Source organism: Cryptomeria japonica, chromosome 11, assembly GCF_030272615.1.
Source record: "Cryptomeria japonica chromosome 11, Sugi_1.0, whole genome shotgun sequence".
NCBI lineage: Eukaryota > Viridiplantae > Streptophyta > Pinopsida > Cupressales > Cupressaceae > Cryptomeria > Cryptomeria japonica.
This window is the reverse complement of record NC_081415.1, coordinates 55,804,755-55,824,799: the sequence shown is the minus strand read 5'-3', so window position 1 is coordinate 55,824,799 and position 20,045 is coordinate 55,804,755. Positions and strand designations below refer to the sequence as shown.

The 20,045-nt window shown below is 37.5% G+C and overlaps 1 protein-coding gene across 8 annotated transcripts in view; it reads right to left on the bottom strand.

The window, feature by feature from the left end:
• LOC131051349 (uncharacterized) overlaps positions 1-18,664 on the bottom strand; it is a 184,901-nt gene extending 166,237 nt beyond the window's left edge. For 2 of the 8 annotated variants that reach the window (XM_057985816.2, XM_057985823.2), the window contains exons 1-4: positions 17,807-17,954; positions 2,165-2,591; positions 868-1,240; positions 177-696 (exon numbers count right to left, since the gene is read on the bottom strand). In XM_057985816.2, the coding sequence (XP_057841799.2) occupies positions 177-696; positions 868-1,129 (782 nt within the window). In that variant the 5' untranslated portion in view covers positions 1,130-1,240; positions 2,165-2,591; positions 17,807-17,954. Of the gene's footprint in view, positions 1-176; positions 697-867; positions 1,241-2,164; positions 2,592-17,410; positions 17,513-17,806; positions 17,955-18,026 lie in introns of those variants that run through there. The other 6 variants (XM_057985819.2, XM_057985822.2, XM_057985818.2 and 3 more) reach the window with 6 other exon arrangements.
• Positions 18,665-20,045: the final 1,381 nt, after the last annotated feature.

Here is a 20,045-nt window from a genome sequence, read left to right as displayed (position 1 = left end):
AGAGAGATCCACAATATAACCAAAACAGATCACTGGAACTCAATGATAAAGCCAAAATAAGTGCAAATGGATGTATCCTCAGCTCTTTTATAAAAATGACATAAAGAATCATTGCAGACTAAGTTGGCCATAGTCATTTAAATTCTGAAATCATTAAATAGATAAAAACAACTTACCTTTCCCTTTTCTGGCAGTCTATGCATTGCACACATTCACCAGAGTATTGATTTTCTGTCAGTACTTGCTCATGTATTTCCATTTTATCCCCGATAGGCATAGAAACAAAAAGATCCATTCCTGAGTCATCCAGCAGACTACTTTCTTTCTCTCCTCTGTCAAAAACCTCTATACTCTTTCCATCTGAAGGCTCTGTGACATCACACTTGTATATCTTCCCAGATCTTGTGCCAGAAACTGAAACATCCTGCTGCAGCTCAATCTCAGCTTGTTTTCGCTTTCTGCTAAAACAAGAATTTTCCAGTTTCTCAATGCTTTTGTCAAGCCTACTAATGATATTAGATTGTCTTGAATCACCCGGCTCACTTTCTCCTTCTTGTTCTTCATCTTTTGACCTTTCATCCTTAGATTCTACCTGCAACACAACCTGCTCCCCTGTTTGGAAGCTACCCTTGATTTCAGTTTTACTTACAACAGCAGTTGAAGAATTACTTCCCTGGTTCTTTGTTTTATCTGTCCCTGCACTCATAACTCCATGTTGTAAAATGTCAAAACGCATCAAGTGCAAAATAGATCATGATTAGGGAGCTTTTAACAAAATTATAAACAAAAGAAATGTTTTTAGAATCATATTTCAAAAGAATTATAAAAATAATGCCATATAATGTTTACATGTTGCAAAAACATTACCTCCATTTTCCTTTTTAAGGCCTTTCAAATTAAATCTTTCATTAACAGCTTGCCTGTACCCACGTGCATCTAATCGCTTTGGTGCACCAGTATTCTTCAAGTTGGCTTCCACCTTGGTAAGATGATCTTTTGCATCTCGATGTAACTTGCCCTGACTTTCATGAACCCCAGCCTTCCCTTCCCCGACGTATGAAGGACCAGAAGAATGTCTCCTGGCAACATGGTCGCGTTTTGATCTCCTTAAATTTGGTGTTGACATCATAGAACCCCTGCAAATACCAGATCACTCAAACCTGTGTGGATTTCCAGTACCCACCTGATTCCTTTCATTCAACTTGACTGTGATAGCACCATCAACTAATCTCCTTTGCAACTGCACAAAAAGGAAATTCAGAAAGTTCTTTATTAATCAATGTTTTGTACTATGACACCCAGGAGTCCAAATTTTGAAACTACAAAGAAGTAATATCAGTACAATTATTTTACAAAAAAAAAAGAAAAAATAAGAACATTTTCTAGCCTACACAGTAATATGATTTTTTAAACTCCAGACCTATATATGCTAAAAACCTTCATTATGTTATTAAATACATAAGAAAAGCACAATCCTGTTTACAGTAGTATAGCAAATGATGGCTGTATAGCAAATGATGGCTGTAAAGCAAAGTGACAAATTTCTGGCCATAAAGTTGTCTGTAAATCAGCTTTTCAAGGAAAACAATGCCAGACTCTTGAACAGTACAGAGAAAAAGAATGAAAAAGGTTTTTCCAAACCTTCAATATACATACCTTGCAGGTTTATATTATTAACGACGACTGTCACTGTGGATTTCATATTATTCTTCATACAAAAGCAAATCAGCAAGTACTGGAGCAATGGCCTTTCTTAGGGGCTAAATTCATTCTCCATACAGATCAGAGGAAAGGAGGCCACTTGTTACAAAGGTGAAGGCTTCGGACTACTAGACAATAGACTTTTAGAAATTGAACCTAAATCATATTCCAGAGCATTGTAAAAGCCAAGTCTAGACATTTACACCTTGAACCGCAACCAAGCTCTAGAGCATTGTGAACAGGCCTACCAATCTCTTAATATTTCTATTTTTCCCTCACTAAGTAACATGAAAAATCTTATACACGCAGCTGGATATTTTGAGAATCAAACATATACTTAGCATAAAGAACAAGCAGTACAAACCTTCAAGCATTTGTCTTAAATTCTCTCAAAATCATTAAAATGCATTTTAAACAATTTATTGCTACTTGTAATGAATTTTCAGTACAATAACAAAAATACCTTTCTGTCTTGGAGCCCATGCTTGCTGATGGGCAAAAAGCTTTTCTGTCTTAGCATTTTTGCAGTTTTCTGCATGATACTAGGTGTTTTGAAAGCCTTTGGAGGCTTGGAGTAGCATGCATCAACTGATCTGCCACAACGTCCCAAATCTAACAGTTTGCAGGGTTTTAAGGCCTGACACAAGGGAGTTCACAGTGCGAAGCCCCAACATCATGACTCATTAGCCTGCCGTAAGCCCCAATGATATTCCTTATTTCTTTCAAAGCAATATAACAGTAGGCCCTACACTTCATTTCTTTGTGATTTTTGCCCCCTGCTAGTATGCCATGTGGCATTCTCCAGAAGTTTTCAGCAGAAAAGATAAGAGTATTTCCTTTAGGAAGGAGTGGGAAAGATTGATATGCCAGATCAGCACAAATCTAAAGGCCTGCAAAGAATGAAATCGTTTTCTTCAGTGTTTTAGAAAGCAATAGGGCCTGAAAACTGCTTTTTGAACCCATAGCATTCAAAGGAAGATTCAAAGGCACATGTTAAGCGATTTGGCATGCAACAAATTCTCCCACATTGGCCTAACAAAATTCAATTACAGAGGTCCATATTAAGAAGGAACTGAACCACTAATTCCAAAATTCCCAATGTTGTGTGTGACACTCCAAGCTTCAACCACTCCTTTAGGTACAAACCTAACAACATTCAATTACATAAATCCACATTTAAGCAGGAATTGAGCCACTAATTCCAAATTTTCTAATGTTGTGTATGTGACATTCCAAGCCTCGATCCTACAAAGCATGGAACGAGCCATTGAATCCTGACAATTGTGTGCGTAAACTAGAGGGTATTTCAACTAGTGGGAGTACTACAACGATTAACAAATCATTGATCACCACTGTGTTTCTAAGTAAATCCTTTTGTTGCAAAGCTTTCAACAGAAATTTCCTTCTCTGTCATCTTTGAATTTTGAATTCCAGATGTTTTGGGTATCTAATTCCTTTGTTTGGTGGGGCTTCTTCTATAAAGGGTTATGTGCCAAATTGTATGCAAATTTCACGTTGTGTACATAAGCTCTATGAGCCTTGCATGTAATTTAATTTCTCAGTTTCTTTGTTAACAAGCATAGAGGAACCTTTGTGTATGTGTCTGAAGGCATTTAAATTTCTGTGATGTCCCCACTTTGAAATAGAATTTAAAAATAAATAATAAATAATAAAATTAAAATATTAATAAAGTTAAATTAAAATATAAAAGAAATAGTTAAATATAATTAAGATTCAATTAAGTTAATGAATAGTCAAAAGACATAAAATGAAAAGTTGCGACTCCCTCAAATATGAGATATAAAAGGGAGAAGAGAACTTCATTTGAGGGGAGCATAATTTGGAAATGAGAGGTGCAAGTCCAATTTAAATAAGTGCAGATCTGTTTGTGAAGTTGTGTCCCTTTCAAAGGGCAGAAATAATGAAGAGTTGCTTATGGTGAAAGGATGTCTCTTGCCAAAGGGCATACATGATGAAGAGGTGTGACCTCTCCCTCACATTAAGAGATATAAAGGAAAGGAATCAAAAGCATCCAGGGAGATCACCATCAATCAGAATTGTTATTAAGTTACAGGTAGTAACATCCTTGTTCTTGGTGGTGTGCATGGGGATGTGCTTAATATATGCAGCCTAATAGTATTCTTCTGCGGAATTTGGTAGTAATATTAATATAGACTGCAATATGTATGACAATCACACTTAATATTCATAATAATTGAAAGACAAATATATTCACAGTCTCAGTACTTAATCTATTATGATTCTTCTATTCCCCAAGGGAGATGGGCACTGCTAGGGAAGGGCAGAGTAAAACCACTTCACTAGAAAGCCCCAAGGGTGAAAGGACGACTCCTGAAATATGGGCTGCAGGTCCCAAGGGTAAGTAGACTGAGTTCCGGTAATCTGGACTACATTAAGGAGGTGGTGTCAAGCGCCCTATGCAGCCAAGCCCTCTTCTGGGAATAGGGTCAGATTGGTTTGGGTTTAGGCATGGTTTTAATGGCATCATAAGTTATATTACAAAGAATTAGTTAGTTATGCTCAATTAATAGTGATAGAAGGTAGTGACATTGATGTTGCTCTTGGGAATTGACAGTGTATAAATAGGGGACATTACAATTTCATTGTGTATATGTTTTCCTTCTGTTTTCTTGCTCTCTTCTTTCATCGTGATGATAGATCATGGAGTGTTATCTGAAACAATGATGATAAAAATCTATACACTGTGCACTCCAAAACACTCATAAGATGGATTGTAGAAATTTGATATCTAAAATATTTTGAAGTATTCAATATAAGAAGTTCTAATTCTTGCATTCCTATTTCTCATTGTGCATGGGTAAAATTGTCTAATGCATTTTTGTGATCATGCTTAGGTTCAGTTTTTGTTGGCTATGGTTTTGTGAAATTAATAGCTCTATGAAAGGTTAATGAATGAATGTTTGAGCACATCATCTTTTGGTATTCAAAAATTTATTTCTACATTCCTATCCTTTCACCTTGGATAGTTTTAGGCTTAGCTTGAATAGACAAGAAGCTAGCCTTTCAATCCCAACGATCAATGTGCAATTCAATTCCACGAGACTTTCCAAACTTTGAAACCCCATGTAGTGCAAGCTGTAACAATATAGTTTTGGCTATAAATAGTTTATTTTCCAGCACACCCACTACAACTTGAAACTGCCAATTACTAAAACTTTGCTAAAGTCTTAGTTTATTTGCTTTTTGAAACATATATCTATCATTTACCTACCAACTTTGTAGAAGAAGAGAGCTCAACAAACTCTAAGAGCAAGAATTGTTACCAAATCTATCTCGACTACACAACCTCAAAGCCTTGTCAATCCTTTATTTCCCAATAAAAGACCACAATCTTATCAAACCTAGCTGCAAGCTACTCCTACTCAAAACCCTCCAATTGCACCTCCTACAAATTAGCCAAATATAATAACCATGGGCGAAAATTAGGGCTCCCTATCATGGGGCAATGGCAGTCCACTTATTACACCTATACCTCTAGCTATCTAGAATCCCATCCCAATTTCTACCAAAAATGCCCTTCCCTTTCACACCATGTCACCCTTGCCGACTACTTGCAAGACATTGTAAATTTGTTTGTTTATCCATGATGGTGCACATCAAGACGTGGCTCTAACACTACTAGCAAATCTTTCAAAGAGAAAGCTCTAGAGTGGTATATAGGAACTTCATTCCAACTCTATTACCACATGGAGCCAGCTAGGGGAAGCATTGCATAATAGATTCAAACAAAAAGGCAACAATCTCTCTATGGCAGAGCAACTAACAACAATCAAAAGGGCTCTGATGGAGACAGTCACAAACTTCAACATCGTGTTCCATAAGACTTGGATTTTCTAATATCCTTTAACTCTAAGATGGTTGTCATGCTCGAATCCATGAGAGGTCATGCCTTGCCAACAACTTACGACATAGTTGTGAGGGCGAAGAATAGCATAATACAGGTAGGAAAGCTAACAGCTAGGCCAGTCATGGCTTTATATCCTAATATTTATGTGTCTCTACCTCCCCTTGTGCAAGTGCAAGACCCCACCATTATCCTAATTCTTGAAGCCTACAATAAACTTCTCAATCACCTAAAGAGCTAGAAGATATGAAAGGCGTCCTAAGAACACTATGAAATGAGCTTGATACCTTAAAAAGAAAAGCATTTGTTCTTTCTCGTAGGCCTTACAAGTAAAACAACAAGCACTATATGTTGGTGTGAACAAGGATATTTCCTATTCGATTTCCCCCTTTATAGTGTGATCAAGGCACATTATCTAACTAGTCATTAGTTAGGACCTTTCACACATGTCCACATGTTAAGTTTACTTAGAGAGTTAGGAGTCTTTCTAGAAGCTCCTTGCACATGTGATTTCATCCTCTAGTTGTTACATGACATAGGATTATTGTCATCATCTTAGTCAGTCCTACCTCTCAACCTTGACTATATAAGCAAGGCCTAATTTGTATATGTGGTATGCATGTGCCCATCAATTGCTCACATTTGATCTAATTAGTATTTTGCATCTGTTATTGGCAAATTTGGTCTAATGCTTTATTAGATTAATATTTGCATATATTATTTAATGGTCAATAATGTATTATAGGTAGATTAGATTCTTTCTAATTTTTGCTTTCAATTACCAATTGTTTCTTAAGGGAACATCGTCAGTGTAATTGCCTATATGTACATTTGTATTCTTTTAATAAAATCATGCAATTACCTTCACATGGTTTCACAGCGAGAGTGAATTTTTTGAAAAAATATTATGATTCTAAAAAATTTTCAAATGAAATTTTTTTAGTGAAAATTTTTGGAAACTTTTTGGTCGTGGTTTTTAAGCCCTGCATTTATGTGTTCGTGGGTAGTCCTTCTGCAAATTCAAGTGTCTGTATTTGTCAATCACAAAGTGTTTTTTGTGCAACTGTTGCATGTAGGGTTTTCGTCTAAGATTTTTTTGCCTGCATTCGTTTTTTCAGCAACGTTTTTCTGTTTTTAAGCCTACGCAATTTGTTTCAATTGCATCCCATTAGGGTTTTCAACAACCCAAGTCTATGTTTCTCGGCTCAAGTCTGTGTTTTCGACCCTCACGAAGCCCGCATCCAAGTTTTTTCCGCTCATGCGACCTTATCTATGGTCGTTCAATGTTTTCTGCTGATTGTAATCATGTTTTCTGAAATCACATTGTCTGTTGTTCCTACCCGCGACGGTCTATGGGTTGTGACCTTCAATTTTGAGCTGGCAAAAAAGGTTTTTGTAGCGCGTTTGTATTTCTTCTAACCTTGTGCGTTCTTCATGCGCTGCCCTCTTTCTACGTGACGGGAGGGCTTCTAGGTTCTCTATATTTTGCGGTGGCTTCCATTTTTTGTGACAGGTTTTTTTCAGCAAATCTATAGCTGCAATTTTTCTTTCTCTGGGTTTTGGCTTTTGCCTTTGCTCGAAGAACCTATGGTTTCGGGCTGCAGTTTTTGTCATGATTCTCTGAGATTCCTTCTCACGAGACCTAGGGTTTCTTCATTGTCTCAATATTTTTTGGTCTCAGGTTCCATGCTGCTCCTCAAAATTTGTGTAGTGCCTCTATTCTGTTTTCTGCCTTGGAATTCGTGCTTCAAAATGCCTCTATTTTTTGTGCATTGGGATTTGTGCCTTAGGTTTCGTGCAATCAAATTGTCACCAATTGTTTTCCTCTTCTATTTACCTCGTTTTTTGTGCCTCGAAAAGCGTGAAAGATGGTGTCTTTGACCAACATTATGTTAGAAGGTACTCAAAGGTTCAACAGCTGCAATTATAACACCTGGAAGCAACAAATGATGACCATATTTGAATATTGTCGTCTTGATGTGCTTGTTCTGGGTACTGAAACTCATCCTAAAACAGTCAAACAAGACCAAGACAAATTTGATGAGTGCAACAGGGAAGCCGTGATGCTTATCAAACTTTCAGTTACTGATGATTAGCTGCCTCAAGTGCCATCAGGCAAGACAACTACAGAGATTTGGACTCGTTTGAAGGATTTCCATGAAACATCAAACAAGAGTTGTCCGTTCTTTTTGATGAACCAAGTGTTCTCCATAATAATGCCTGAAAAGATGTCTTTGCAGAAGCATCTCATAAAAATCAAGGACATTCGTGATCAGATTGGAGGCGATTGGTCGAAAGATGGAGGAAGAACACATGGTAGTCATCACTCTGAAAAGTCTACCAAAGTCTTATGAGCACTTTATTGAGACGCTCAACATTACCTCGACTACTGTTGACTTGAAGTTTCCAGAGCTTTGCAACAAACTTCTGCAGCAAGATCGCTAGAAACAACAGCTTGGTAGCGATGCTAGTTCGTCATCCATAGAACAGGCCTTCTCAGCTAAATCATTTGCTAAGGACAAAGGGAAAAGTCATTCCTCTCAACCAAAAGTCAATCCCAGGACAGCTCCAAGAAGAAGAACATTCAGTGCAGCTATTGCCATAAGTATGGTCACATGAAGAAAGACTGTAGGCAATGCTTAGCTTTTGAACAAAAGAAGCAGGGAGGGTCTCGACCAAAAGCTAATGTTGCAGAGCACACTGAGTAGAAGGAATCTGCATTTTACGCCTTTATGGCTAAAAGACCTGCAAATCATGTTAAGTCCTCTGCTTGGTACATTGATTCGGGTGCTTCTCAACACTTCACTCATCAGAGGGATTGGTTCATAGAATACATGCCTTTCACTAATTCAATGATATTTGGAGGGGAAGAGTATACTGGTGTCAGCAAGGGCAACATGCAGATTCAATTTGTTGGGAGAAATTTTATTTTCCTCAATGTATACTACGCTCCAGGCATGGAACTCAACCTTCTCTCTGTCAGTCAGATTATGAGACACTCTCCTCAACTAGATGTGGTCTTCAGTTTGCACCAGTGCAATATTGTTGATCAAAAGACTCGCACTACACTTGTTGTGGGCATTGAGGATCATGGTCTTTATAGACTTGTTGACACTAGTGATTTTCAGGAACATGCCATCCCAGCTTAAACTTCTTCCATCAGTAATCTTTGGCATCAGCAGTATGGGCATCTGAACATACACTACCTCTCTCAGCTAGTTCAAGAGGATCTGATTGATGGCTTACCTGAAATTCAGGCTCAGAATCATGGAGTTTGTGGAGCTTGTCAAGTTGGAAAGCAACATTGGACTTTATTTTCAAACGGTGATTCTTGGCAAGCTTCCAAGGTATTACAGTTGGTTCGTGCTGATATTTGTGGACCAATGAACACTCCTTCAATTGCTGGGTCCAAGTATTTCTGTTATTTGTTAATGATTTTAGTTGCAAAATGTGGGTGTATTTTCTTAAACAAAATGAGAGGTGTTTTGTATGTTTCAGAAGTTTTAAGGCCTTAGTAGAAAAAGGGTCTGGTCAACAAATATAACTCTTACGTCAAACAATGGGGAGGAATTTTGTTCTTCTGATTTCTCCAACTTTTGTGCACATCATAGCATCAAGCGTCAACTTACCACACCTTACACCCCTTAGCAGAAAGGTGTTGTTGAGCGGAGAAACCGCACAATATCTGAAATGGTTCAGTATAAGTTGGAACATAGAAGTGTTCCAAAGAAATTTAGGGCAGAAGCAATTTACACTATTGTCTATCTTCTGAATTGGTCTCCCACACAGGCCATGAAGAAGAAGACTCCAGAGGAAGCCTAGTTTGGCAAGAAGCCCAAAATCAGTCACCTGAAAATCTTTGGCTCTACAACTTGTGTTTGGATTCTACATGCTATGCACACAAAGCTAGATTCTAAGAGTTAGCAACTCACGTTCACCGAGTACAATGATAATCACAAAGCATATCAACTGATTGATGTAGACATTGATCATCTCATTTCAGTCGAGATGTTTATGATGAAGAACGAGGGCCTTTTCAGCTCTCCTCTCCTATTTTGATCCCTGACGATCAGCCTCTGAAGGCTAAGGGTTTGGGTGTTTGCCTTCCCTTAGGTCCACCTGATGGGAGGGATTCAACAGACTCTTAACTCTAAAGTTGTGGAGTCTCCCAGGCATGTTATTGCACAACCCGACTTTCCTCAAGAAAACGTTGATCTTCATCTTGATGAACCTATTCCAACCATTCCTGAACCAGATGTTGGTACTTCTACTCTTCAACCTAAGTGGTGGGCAAAGACCATAGGTGATCATGAGCTCATTGAGGGTAGATCGTCTAGAATCAAGAACAAGCAGCAACATACAGTAAATTTTGCTTTCATGGCCAACATTCACAGTGTTTATAAGCCTCCAACATATGCAAAGACTAAAGGTATCCTTGAATGGGAACAAGCTATGGAAGCTAAACACCAGTCTTTTGAAAAACAACACTTGGGTCTTGTCTGATCTTCCACCACAGAAGAAGCCCATTGGTTTCAAATGGGTGTACAAAGTTAAGTATAAGGCTGATCGAACCCTTGATAAGTACAAGGCTCAACTAGTTGCTAGAGGGTTCTCACAAAAAGAGGGGATTGACTTTGAGGAGACTTTTGCTCCTACAGCCAAAATGAGTACAATTTGGCTCATCCTTGCCATGTCAGCCCAATTTAGACGGAAAGTCCATCAAATGGATGTCAAAAGTGCATTCCTCAATGAGTTGCAGGAAGAAGACTATATGACGCAACCTCCTGGATTCAAGGTTGCCGATAAAAACCACCAAGTATGCAGACTAGTGAAAGCACTCTATGGCCCGAAACAAGCTCCTCAAGCTTGGTACATAAAAATTGATAAGTACCTCGGTGATCAAGGCTTTCAAAGGAGTTCTTTTGATTCCCATCTGTATGTCAAAACTACTGATGGTGATATTCTTCTACTTGTCATCTATGTTGATGATCTGATTATCGTTGGTAGTTCGGCACTTTCGATCGAGCAAATCAAACAGAGTTTGTGTCAGTCCATTGACATGACAGACTTGGGACTTCTGCATTACTACTTAGGTGTTGAGGTTTGGCAGACTAATGGTAGTATCTTTATCTCTCAGTCGAAGCATGCCAGAAGTCTACTTGATAAGTTTCGGATGCAAGATTGCAAACCTGCCTCTACACCTATGGAAAAAAGGTTTAAGTTATCAGCCAATTCAAATTCACTTGTGGTGGATGAATCCTCGTTCATTCAACTAGTGGGCGGTCTCATCTATCTCACCGCCACTAGACCTGACCTCAATTATGCAATGAGCTACATCTCTTGCTTCTTGACAGTTCCTAAAGCTGAAGACTGGGTTGCAATGAAGTGTGTGCTGAGATATGTGAAGGGCACTTCTAACTTTGGCATTTTGTATGGCAGAATGCAAAGATCCTAGACTTATTGGTTTCATAGACTCAGATTGGGCAGGTTTTGTTGTTGACAGGAAGTCTACATCTGGGCATGTCTTCAGTCTGGGAAAAGGTGCAGTCACATGGACCAACAAGAAGCAACAGATCGTAGCTCTTTCCTCAACCAAAGCAAAATATCGAGGAATAGTTACAGCAGCTTGTGAGGTAGTTCGGCTCCAAAGAATGCTTTCTGACATGCATATGTCTCAATCAGGACCTTCACCCCTCTCTTGTGACAATTAAGGGGTGCTCAAACTTGCCAAAAATCTAGTCTTCCATGAACGAACCAAACATGTGGAGCTTCATTGTCATTTCAACTGCCAACTTGTAGAAGATGGATCGATACAGTTGCAACATGTTCCAACTAAGGATCAAACTGCAGACATTCTCACCAAGTCTCTAAGCCTGGACAAGTTTGTAAATTTTAGGGGTCGACTTGGTGTAGTTGACAGATTGACCATTAAGGAAGGGTATTAGATTAATATTTGCATATCTTATTTAATGGTCAATAATGTATTATAGGAAGATTAGATTCTTTCTAATTTTTGCTTTTAGTTATCGATTGTTTCTTTAGGAAACATCGTTACTGTAATTTCCTATATGTGCATTCGTATTCTTTTAATAAAATCATGCAATTACCTTCACATGCTTTTCTCTCATGTGGCAAGATTTTGGTTTTGCAAATGCTCCTTGGAGCTTGAGCCCTTGAGTGACTCTAACACTATAGGCCACCAAACCAACCCCTAACCCATTAAAACTAATAAATCAATCAAGCTCCCAATTCCCAAATGGTTACAATGCATGCCTTTGCAACAACTCCCTCCATATAACCAACAAAAGACCCTATCCTAGCATATAACTTGGTCATAAACCAAAATCACAATTCTTTGTGCCTTTAGCCAGTCTCATATAGGCAAGCCATATGGCTACAAGACAAAATGTGGCCCTCTCTACATAAGTACAAGGCATGTCTTTCAAACCACCAGCATCCACACAAGTGACACCAAACCAAGCTCTCATCTCTTGGGATGAAGATGAGATGCATGCTAACAACAACATGGTGTCTAGATCAATTATACCTATAGTATAGTTTGACCATCTCACCAAAGCTAAGAAGAGGAACTAGATAAAATAAGATACATTTATTAATGTCCGACAAAAGACCACAAAGCAAGTCCAAGGGACTGCCAAAAGCCAAAAAGGGGGCCAACCCAAAGCAAGGACACCAAACAGTGCCCGAAGAAAAGCGACAACAAAACAACAGGAACCAACAAAACAAGAAAAACCACCAAAAGTAGGGAAAGAGAGAGGGAGGAAGAGGGGAGGGGAGTCCCGCACAAGACCACCCAAGCCCTCAACCACCACTACAAAGTCTGCACCGCAGAGAAGAAACTCAAAATAGAGGGGTAGTCCATAGAGCCTGCGAGAGGCTCAAACCTCTTCAAGCAACTAAAAGTTAACCAATCAAGCAGCAACAACCAAGGAGTACCAGTTATTCAAAAACAAAGCATGCTTGTCACCCTAAAGGCACAAGAGAGTGCCTAGTCAAAGCCAACCAAGAATAGCTTGTCCCTTGGTTGACAAACCAAGAAACCAGTCAATGCACTACACCAAAAGCACAATCAACTGCGTCATGCAATGTAGTTGACCAAATGAAGAAAACAACAATGATTGACTCTCTATGTGGCAATCTCTCAATGGTAGAGCAAATGTACTTGTTCAAGGGGGGCTTAAAACATGAGAAAGGACACAATCAAAGATTAGACTCCCATCCCTCAAAGAAAAGCATTCCTGGAGAAACAATTCACAATTTTACATGTAACTAGTCCTTAGGTAAGTAAGCCTAATTCTATGCTTCTCTCCCCAACTCTAACGGTGGTCAAAAAATTGTTACATAATTGTATCATTGGCTCAAGGGCTACTACCTCTGCCATGCCTATGAGAGTGGCAAACACCTTGATATCAACTTATGAGCATAATCCATTTAGATGGTAGCCCAATCAATACCTTAAGTCATTAGGGATCCCCAACTCACCTTGTATGCTATCGTATCATAATTGTACACCACAATATAGCACTATTAAGATACCAACCTTGTTAGGTTCTATCTAACCAAGGACATCATAGCTAAGTTTGAGAGATATTTGTTTCAAACTAGAAATGCATGTTCCTAAGAACCAAATATGGAGCCAAAACTTAAATCTTAGCTAAGCTTGCAATCCACCATGTCATACATGAACCACAACCCAAAGTTGACCCCTCAATGAAATTTAGTTAGCTATTACTAACAATTGACTAGATTCATTGATAGCTAAAAAAAATTAGGCTTCAAACCCCTATGACATGTTTGAAGTCACTAGCGTGGGAATATATTCGATTCATGAAGAGTGTCCATTCATCGCTAAAATTTCGAAGGAAACCTAAACACAAGGATATGGAAGTCAACAACGGTTAGTATATCCTTAATCTCTCCTCAAGGGTAAAATATCAGCAATCCTATGAATTACAATTCAACTACACCAATAATGTGGTAAAGTATGAAGCTTTGATTCATGTAATGCAATTTGTTGAAAAGAGCAGTATTGAGCTTCTAGAGATTTAAGATGCTTCTATATTTATCATCAAGCAAGTTAGATCCCAATGTAGAACAAAGAATTCTCTCATGAAAACTCACAAGCACAGAGTTTGGGATTTTCTAGAGTCTTTAGATGCCAACTTTCCAGCCATTCCCATGTTGAAGCCAATAGGATGGCCATAATTGGCACTCAATTCAAACAAGCAGAGGATCTTCTGGTGAACAAAGACCACATAAAGCTTGGCATTAGACATGCTTACCTATTAACATTTTACATTGAATAGTTTTTGATAATAATGAGCAAATTGTTCACTTATTCAACAATCTCCTAAACTTATAGATGAATGTACAACTGCATGTAGATTTTGATTTTTACTAAGAGATGAAGGGTCATGAACAGAAAAGAAAGTACAGATTTATGAAAATTGAGTAAGTACAAAGAATTTTTTCAAGCAAAGTTTATCGGAGGTCAGTGCCTCATACTGAGTTGGTGCTCAAAGGGAGTTGGTGCTTCTAGTGAGTTGGAGCTCAAGTTTGTAAGATTGGTGTCTTATGTGGGTCGTTGCCTACAATTTGTAAGAGTTAATAAAAGCAATATTTTGCCGTGGTCTTTTTCCCTTAGGGGTTTACCCCATAATTTCTATGTTCTTGCATGTGTTGTTTGCTTGATAATTTTGAAGTTATATTTGCAAATTTGAAACAAGTGTTAAAAATCGTCCTAATACTCTGTTTCACCTCTCGTCTCAGTATTAGTGTGTGCTCTTCATAAGAAGCAAGGTAAACCTAAAGTTCAATGGCTGGAACCTTATAAGATTAATGACATCCTGGAATCCAGAGCAATTCGCTTGGAAACACTAGAAAGCACTACCTTACAATGCTATGTCAATGATGCTCGACTAAAACATTACCACTAAATTTTGAAATAAGGTTGACTTGACGACAAGTCAAGGTTTAGAAGGGGGGATGAAGTTGGCAAGAACAGAGCAGTCAGACAGACTTCTAGAAACCATACCGCATCTTGCCACATCAGACTTGCGAAGTTCATGGATAAAAACATAGCATGTAAACTAGGGGTATCGAGTATGGGTTGTGTCCCATCTAGTAGGTACAAATATATTGTAAGTAATGATCACCAATAGTAAGGCGAATATAGGGAAATATGCTAAAGATATAAGAAAAGATAGAATATAGTAATATACCGAAGGAGGATATATAATGGGAATATATATGAATCCATAAGGGGATACAAGGGTGTATATGATATATAGAATGAATACGAGCAATAAAATTAATTTTTGGTCTCACTCTAATGTGTTTGTGATTAAGCTTCTTCTTTATGCAGATGACCTCATTTTGATTGCTAAGTCGGCTCTTGGCCTACAAGAGCACTTATATGTCCTTGAGCAATTTTGCAAAGTGGTGGGGATGCAAGTCAATATCAGCAAAATGAAAGTCATGGTCTTTTCTAATAGGAGAAAACAAAACCAACATAAGTTCTACTTTGAAGGAAATACCCTTGAAAAAGTTTTTGATTTCAAATATCTCAGGATTGACTTTAGCAAAAATTTGAGTTGGGAACTTTGGGAGGGTGGAAAGGGTTCTATGTTCTTCAAAATAGATGTAGAGAGGCAAAGTTGTGGGATTGGAAAACTATCCAAACTCTTTTTGGGCTTTTAGTGCTTCCGGTTGTACCCTATGGTTGTGAATTGTGGGCCAGCAGCACTTTTGTTTCGCAATGGAGGCAAATCAAACAAATTCAGAAACGTTTGATCACAAACAAGTTCAAAATTAAAAGCACAGTTCCTTATGATATTATGTTAGCTGAAAGTGGGGCTGGCCCTATTGAAGCTATTGCTATGGTGCGTCTCTTATGCTATCTAAAAGGAATTGAGCAAATGAAAGAAGGTAGATGACCCAATATTATTTTTAGAGATGTATTGTGTGAAAGAAAGAAGACTTGGATGCAGCAAAACAAAATATGGATCAGCAAATGGAATATATTTTTTAATATGTGCCCCTCGACTAGCAAGGAGATAAAGACTTTTGTGATAGAAAAATTTCACAAGCATTGTGGGGTAAAGGACTAGGGAGAAAGAAGAATTATTATATTGGTGAGTTCAATCCCACTCTTGATCACCATCAAAAAGCGTTTATAGGGGCTAATATTTTGTGGAGAGCCAAAATTCTCATTGCTCAATTAAGAACTAACTCTCATCAACTCCGCTATGAGACCGGGCATTGGAAAGGACCTAAAGAAGTTTGGGAAGAAAGAATATGTATTTTTTTGTTCTTCCGAGCAAGTGGAAACCGAAAGGCATTTCATTCTAGAGTGTGATGCCTTCAAGGACAGCAGGGACTGTTATATGGATACATTTTTTCAATGAGAGGTTTGTTGAGAAGATGGGAGCGCTCATCATCACCTTGCATAAAAAGAGGATGGAACTGCAAAAGTCGGTTTGAGCAAGTGACTCGTCCCATAGGTTATTTTTAGCCTCGTGGGCGTTAAAATTTATTCTTCTTCTTCTTCTTCTTCTTCTATGTTCTTACTCTTCTGTTTGTTAAGATATCTTATGTCTTGGATTAGTTCTCTGTTCTCCTTAATAGGACCAAGTCTGGGGCAAAGACTAAAACATTAAAATCTCATTGGCGGTCTGTATCCCCAGATTTCTTGCTAACAAACATGCACTTAGATATTCGTTAAGATATCTTATGTCTTGAATTAGTTCTCTGTTCTCCTTAAAAGGACCAAGTCTGGGGCAAAGACTAAAACATCAAAATCTCATTGGCGGTCTGTATCCTCAGATTTCTTGCTAACAAACATGCACTTAGATATAGGCTTTGTTTAACAAGCTTATACATGCATAATCATGTGATTACCTCTATCACCCTTGTTTGTATTTTTAAAGGTTTAAGTGTAGATCAAGAAGCAAAACTCATTTACTCGGATAATAAATAGTCATTCATCTTGCATCCAAAGCTTAAGGCAACTATCTTCCAGCTTGATACTGATTGTCTCAAAAATGTTCTCAAGAACATGGCAATAGCCATTATGAATACTCTGGTCTTACATAGTTGCAATGAAAACGGACCTCTGCTTGAATAAGGAAGAAATTCTCTCTAAAATTTTCTATTTTTCTCTTCCCTGGGTGAAACAAAACACTTGTTAACTTCTTTGTCTCTGAACTTCACACATAACCAAGGCCATATCTCAGAAATTCACACAAAAACAAGGCCATAGAATGCATTTTAAATGCTTGAAACTCTGCAATGTTGCACATCTTTGAAAGTAAACTACATACTCAAGAATTTGTGCGTAGGCTTAGTTCAAAGCTCACAGCACAGGCCTGTGCATGCAACATCATGTCATTGTCAGTTTCCTCCTTGTTTATATGAAAGAGCGGAAAAAGAAACAAAAATTGGCACTATTCTAGCGAATATGACAACGATTCATTTAATTAGCATCGAGCTTCTCCGCCAGTAAATACCTTAAAGCTTAGTAGTAACTTTTTGTCTAGGAAATTCTCTCAAATCCTAGGCCATATAAAGCAGTTTAAATACTCAAATACACTGTATGGCAGGACTCTGAGCCTCAATTACAGACTTAAGAATTCCAACCTACACTTAGTTCTAGGGTTTGTATAGCAAGCATGTATATGCATGGCATTATCTGTTTCTTCCTTGTTGAGCCCGAAGAGCGGCATAGCATTCAAAAATTTCCACTCAGCTGGCAGATTCAACAATTTGAACATCTAATTAACATTGAAAACAAGCCATAATTACCTTCAAACTTCACAGTTAGTTTTGTCTCGGAAATTCTCTTCAGTGCGCAACTATAAATGCGTTTCAAATACTCGAACGCTACCATGTATCATGTCTCCAAGCCTAAATAACGAAAACAAGAACAAGCCTGTAATATTAGTAATCACGTCAATGTGCCTTTATTTCTTCTTCTTCTTCCACTTCCCTGGCAAATTCACAACAATTATTCGCGTATTTGGTAGCAAACGACGAGCACAAACATTGTTTTTTAGAACGATGTCCAAACAGTAAAGAACACTGGCACAAAAACGCCTGAAAAAAAAATCATCAAAATAACAGGGACAGAACAAGGAACACTCATAAAAACATCAAAACACCCGTCATAGAGCAATGAGGTCGCATGATCGTATCTCATACCTTACAAAATCTTGGCGCTAATATCCTCCCAGCAAATCCTCCAAACCCTTGAAGAACCAAAATGCACAAAACGATGGTTAAAGTTTTTAACAAAAAAATCACTAAGGCTTCAGATCTCCGTTTATCATAAACCGCCATAAATTACATTATTCCGCTTTCTGATTATTTAATTCAAAAGAATACACATTTATTATAATAATAATCCTTCTTCATCTTTTACCTCAGTAACACCATGCAGCAATTTACCGCAGTCAAATCGACCTGAAAAAAATAAAATGGGCCCCATGTTGTATCTGTCACATCACAAGGTTGTACGGATTCCGAAGAGGTGGAGTGCGCGCCAGCTGTCGGGAAAAATTGTTCCCTCTGTACTGTAGATTATGACAAATCTCCGGGGTTTGAAGTCGCGACCTCTCTTCTGTTATAAACAATTTTTTTATTATTTTTTACATCACTTTGTCAGGAATTTAAAGGCTAAAAAATAAAAAAATTGAGCATTCCACGCCTTTTAGGACCGTCGGGTTTCCTGCGAAGCTGAATATTCTCCCTTTTCTCTACAGGATAAAGAAAAGTACGTAATGTGACCGATAATTTCTCCGTTCTTCGATCAAATTGGAATTTGTGCGATGAATTAGAGTGAGTTTAGAGTGTTTACAGATCTTGACAATCGAGAAGATTTTAATAATGGTCGGTGGATGAATGACCCACTTCTGCCACGTCACTTCGTTAGAATTGAAGAAAAGAATAATTGATTGAGCTTCTTAGCCATGGCCCTATGGAGGTTAAATAAGCAGACCTCTCCTTCAAACAGGAAAGGATAGAAAAAGGCTATGGCAGCTTGCTGGAGGGAAGATTTATGAAGAACAGGAATTTCTGTGTATTTATTGTAAAATGTGCTGTACTGTGTGGTTTGTGGAGTTTGATGAGTAGTTTTAGGTATTTAATGTATTTAATATGTTTTGGGGTGTGAAAAAGAGGTTTAATTTATGAATATATTTTAATGTAGAGTGGGATGTCCATGGTAATAAATCTTATTATACTAGGAGATGTAGGGTTTTATTTTTATTTAGGTGAAATAAGTACTATCATGTTTATATTTAGAGAAATATAGGTAAAGTAGGTTCAAATATATTTAAGAAGCTAATTATATTGATCAATTAAACTCAAAGTTAGTGGTAGAGGAGAAATCGATTAAACTCAAAGTTAGTGGTAGTTTAGAGGAGAAAAGTTTTTATTGACGTGTTGATCAATTAAACTCATAGTGAGTGGTAGTGGAGAGCAAAAATAAATCAAATTAAATGCTTCTAGTTTTTATTGACGGATGTATGATGGATGCATGTTATTGTAATGTGCCTTAATAATGAAGGTAGTGGAAGGCGAATTGCACTCAGAAGCATTAAATTTGACATCCTTGTTCGATATCATCCTCACACTTCGTATACCAATATAATAATAATGTAGTCTTAATAGATTTTTTTGCTTGTATCAAGAGTTTAATAGAAATATAATAATAATAATTTTGTACTAAAAGTTTTTTCTTGTCCAATGATTTTAACGGAAATATAAAAATATAATAAGAAAATATATTAAAATTTAATAGCATAATCAAATATTTATTATAATAATTTAATATTAATTACAAATCATAATATAATTATTATTTATTATAATATATAATAATATAATATTTTTAGGCTACCGAGTAAAAAAATAATAATAATATTTTTAGGGGATGACTCCACAATGCAACGGTTAGCTGCAAGCCCCCTACATGGGAGGTCTTGGGTTTGAGTTTGCTCGAGCCCCATGTGCCCCACACACAAGCAAAGGAGAGATAAGATGATGTCTGGGTGTGGAAGATAGGATGGCACAAGGAGATATAAAGGTGTCAATGTCAAACAAATATGAGGTTGAGGCCACTCAAAAATGTGGTCTCACTGGTTCATAGGTCCAGTCACTTCGACCCATTACAAAGCAAAAAATAATAATAATATAATATTTTTAAAATAAAATAATGAAAAAATATTATATCTTTTGGCACACTTTACCTATATTCCTTTAAAGATAGGTATGCTAGTATAGTATAACCTAAATAAATTTTGATAATCTAAATATTTGTAATTATAATCTAGTCCATGATTTTTTTAATTGTAACTCCTTCGTGATGGCTCAAATCCCAAGGCTTGCATCCAAAATCATCATTCAATTTATATGGGACCCACCAACAACATGCAAAATG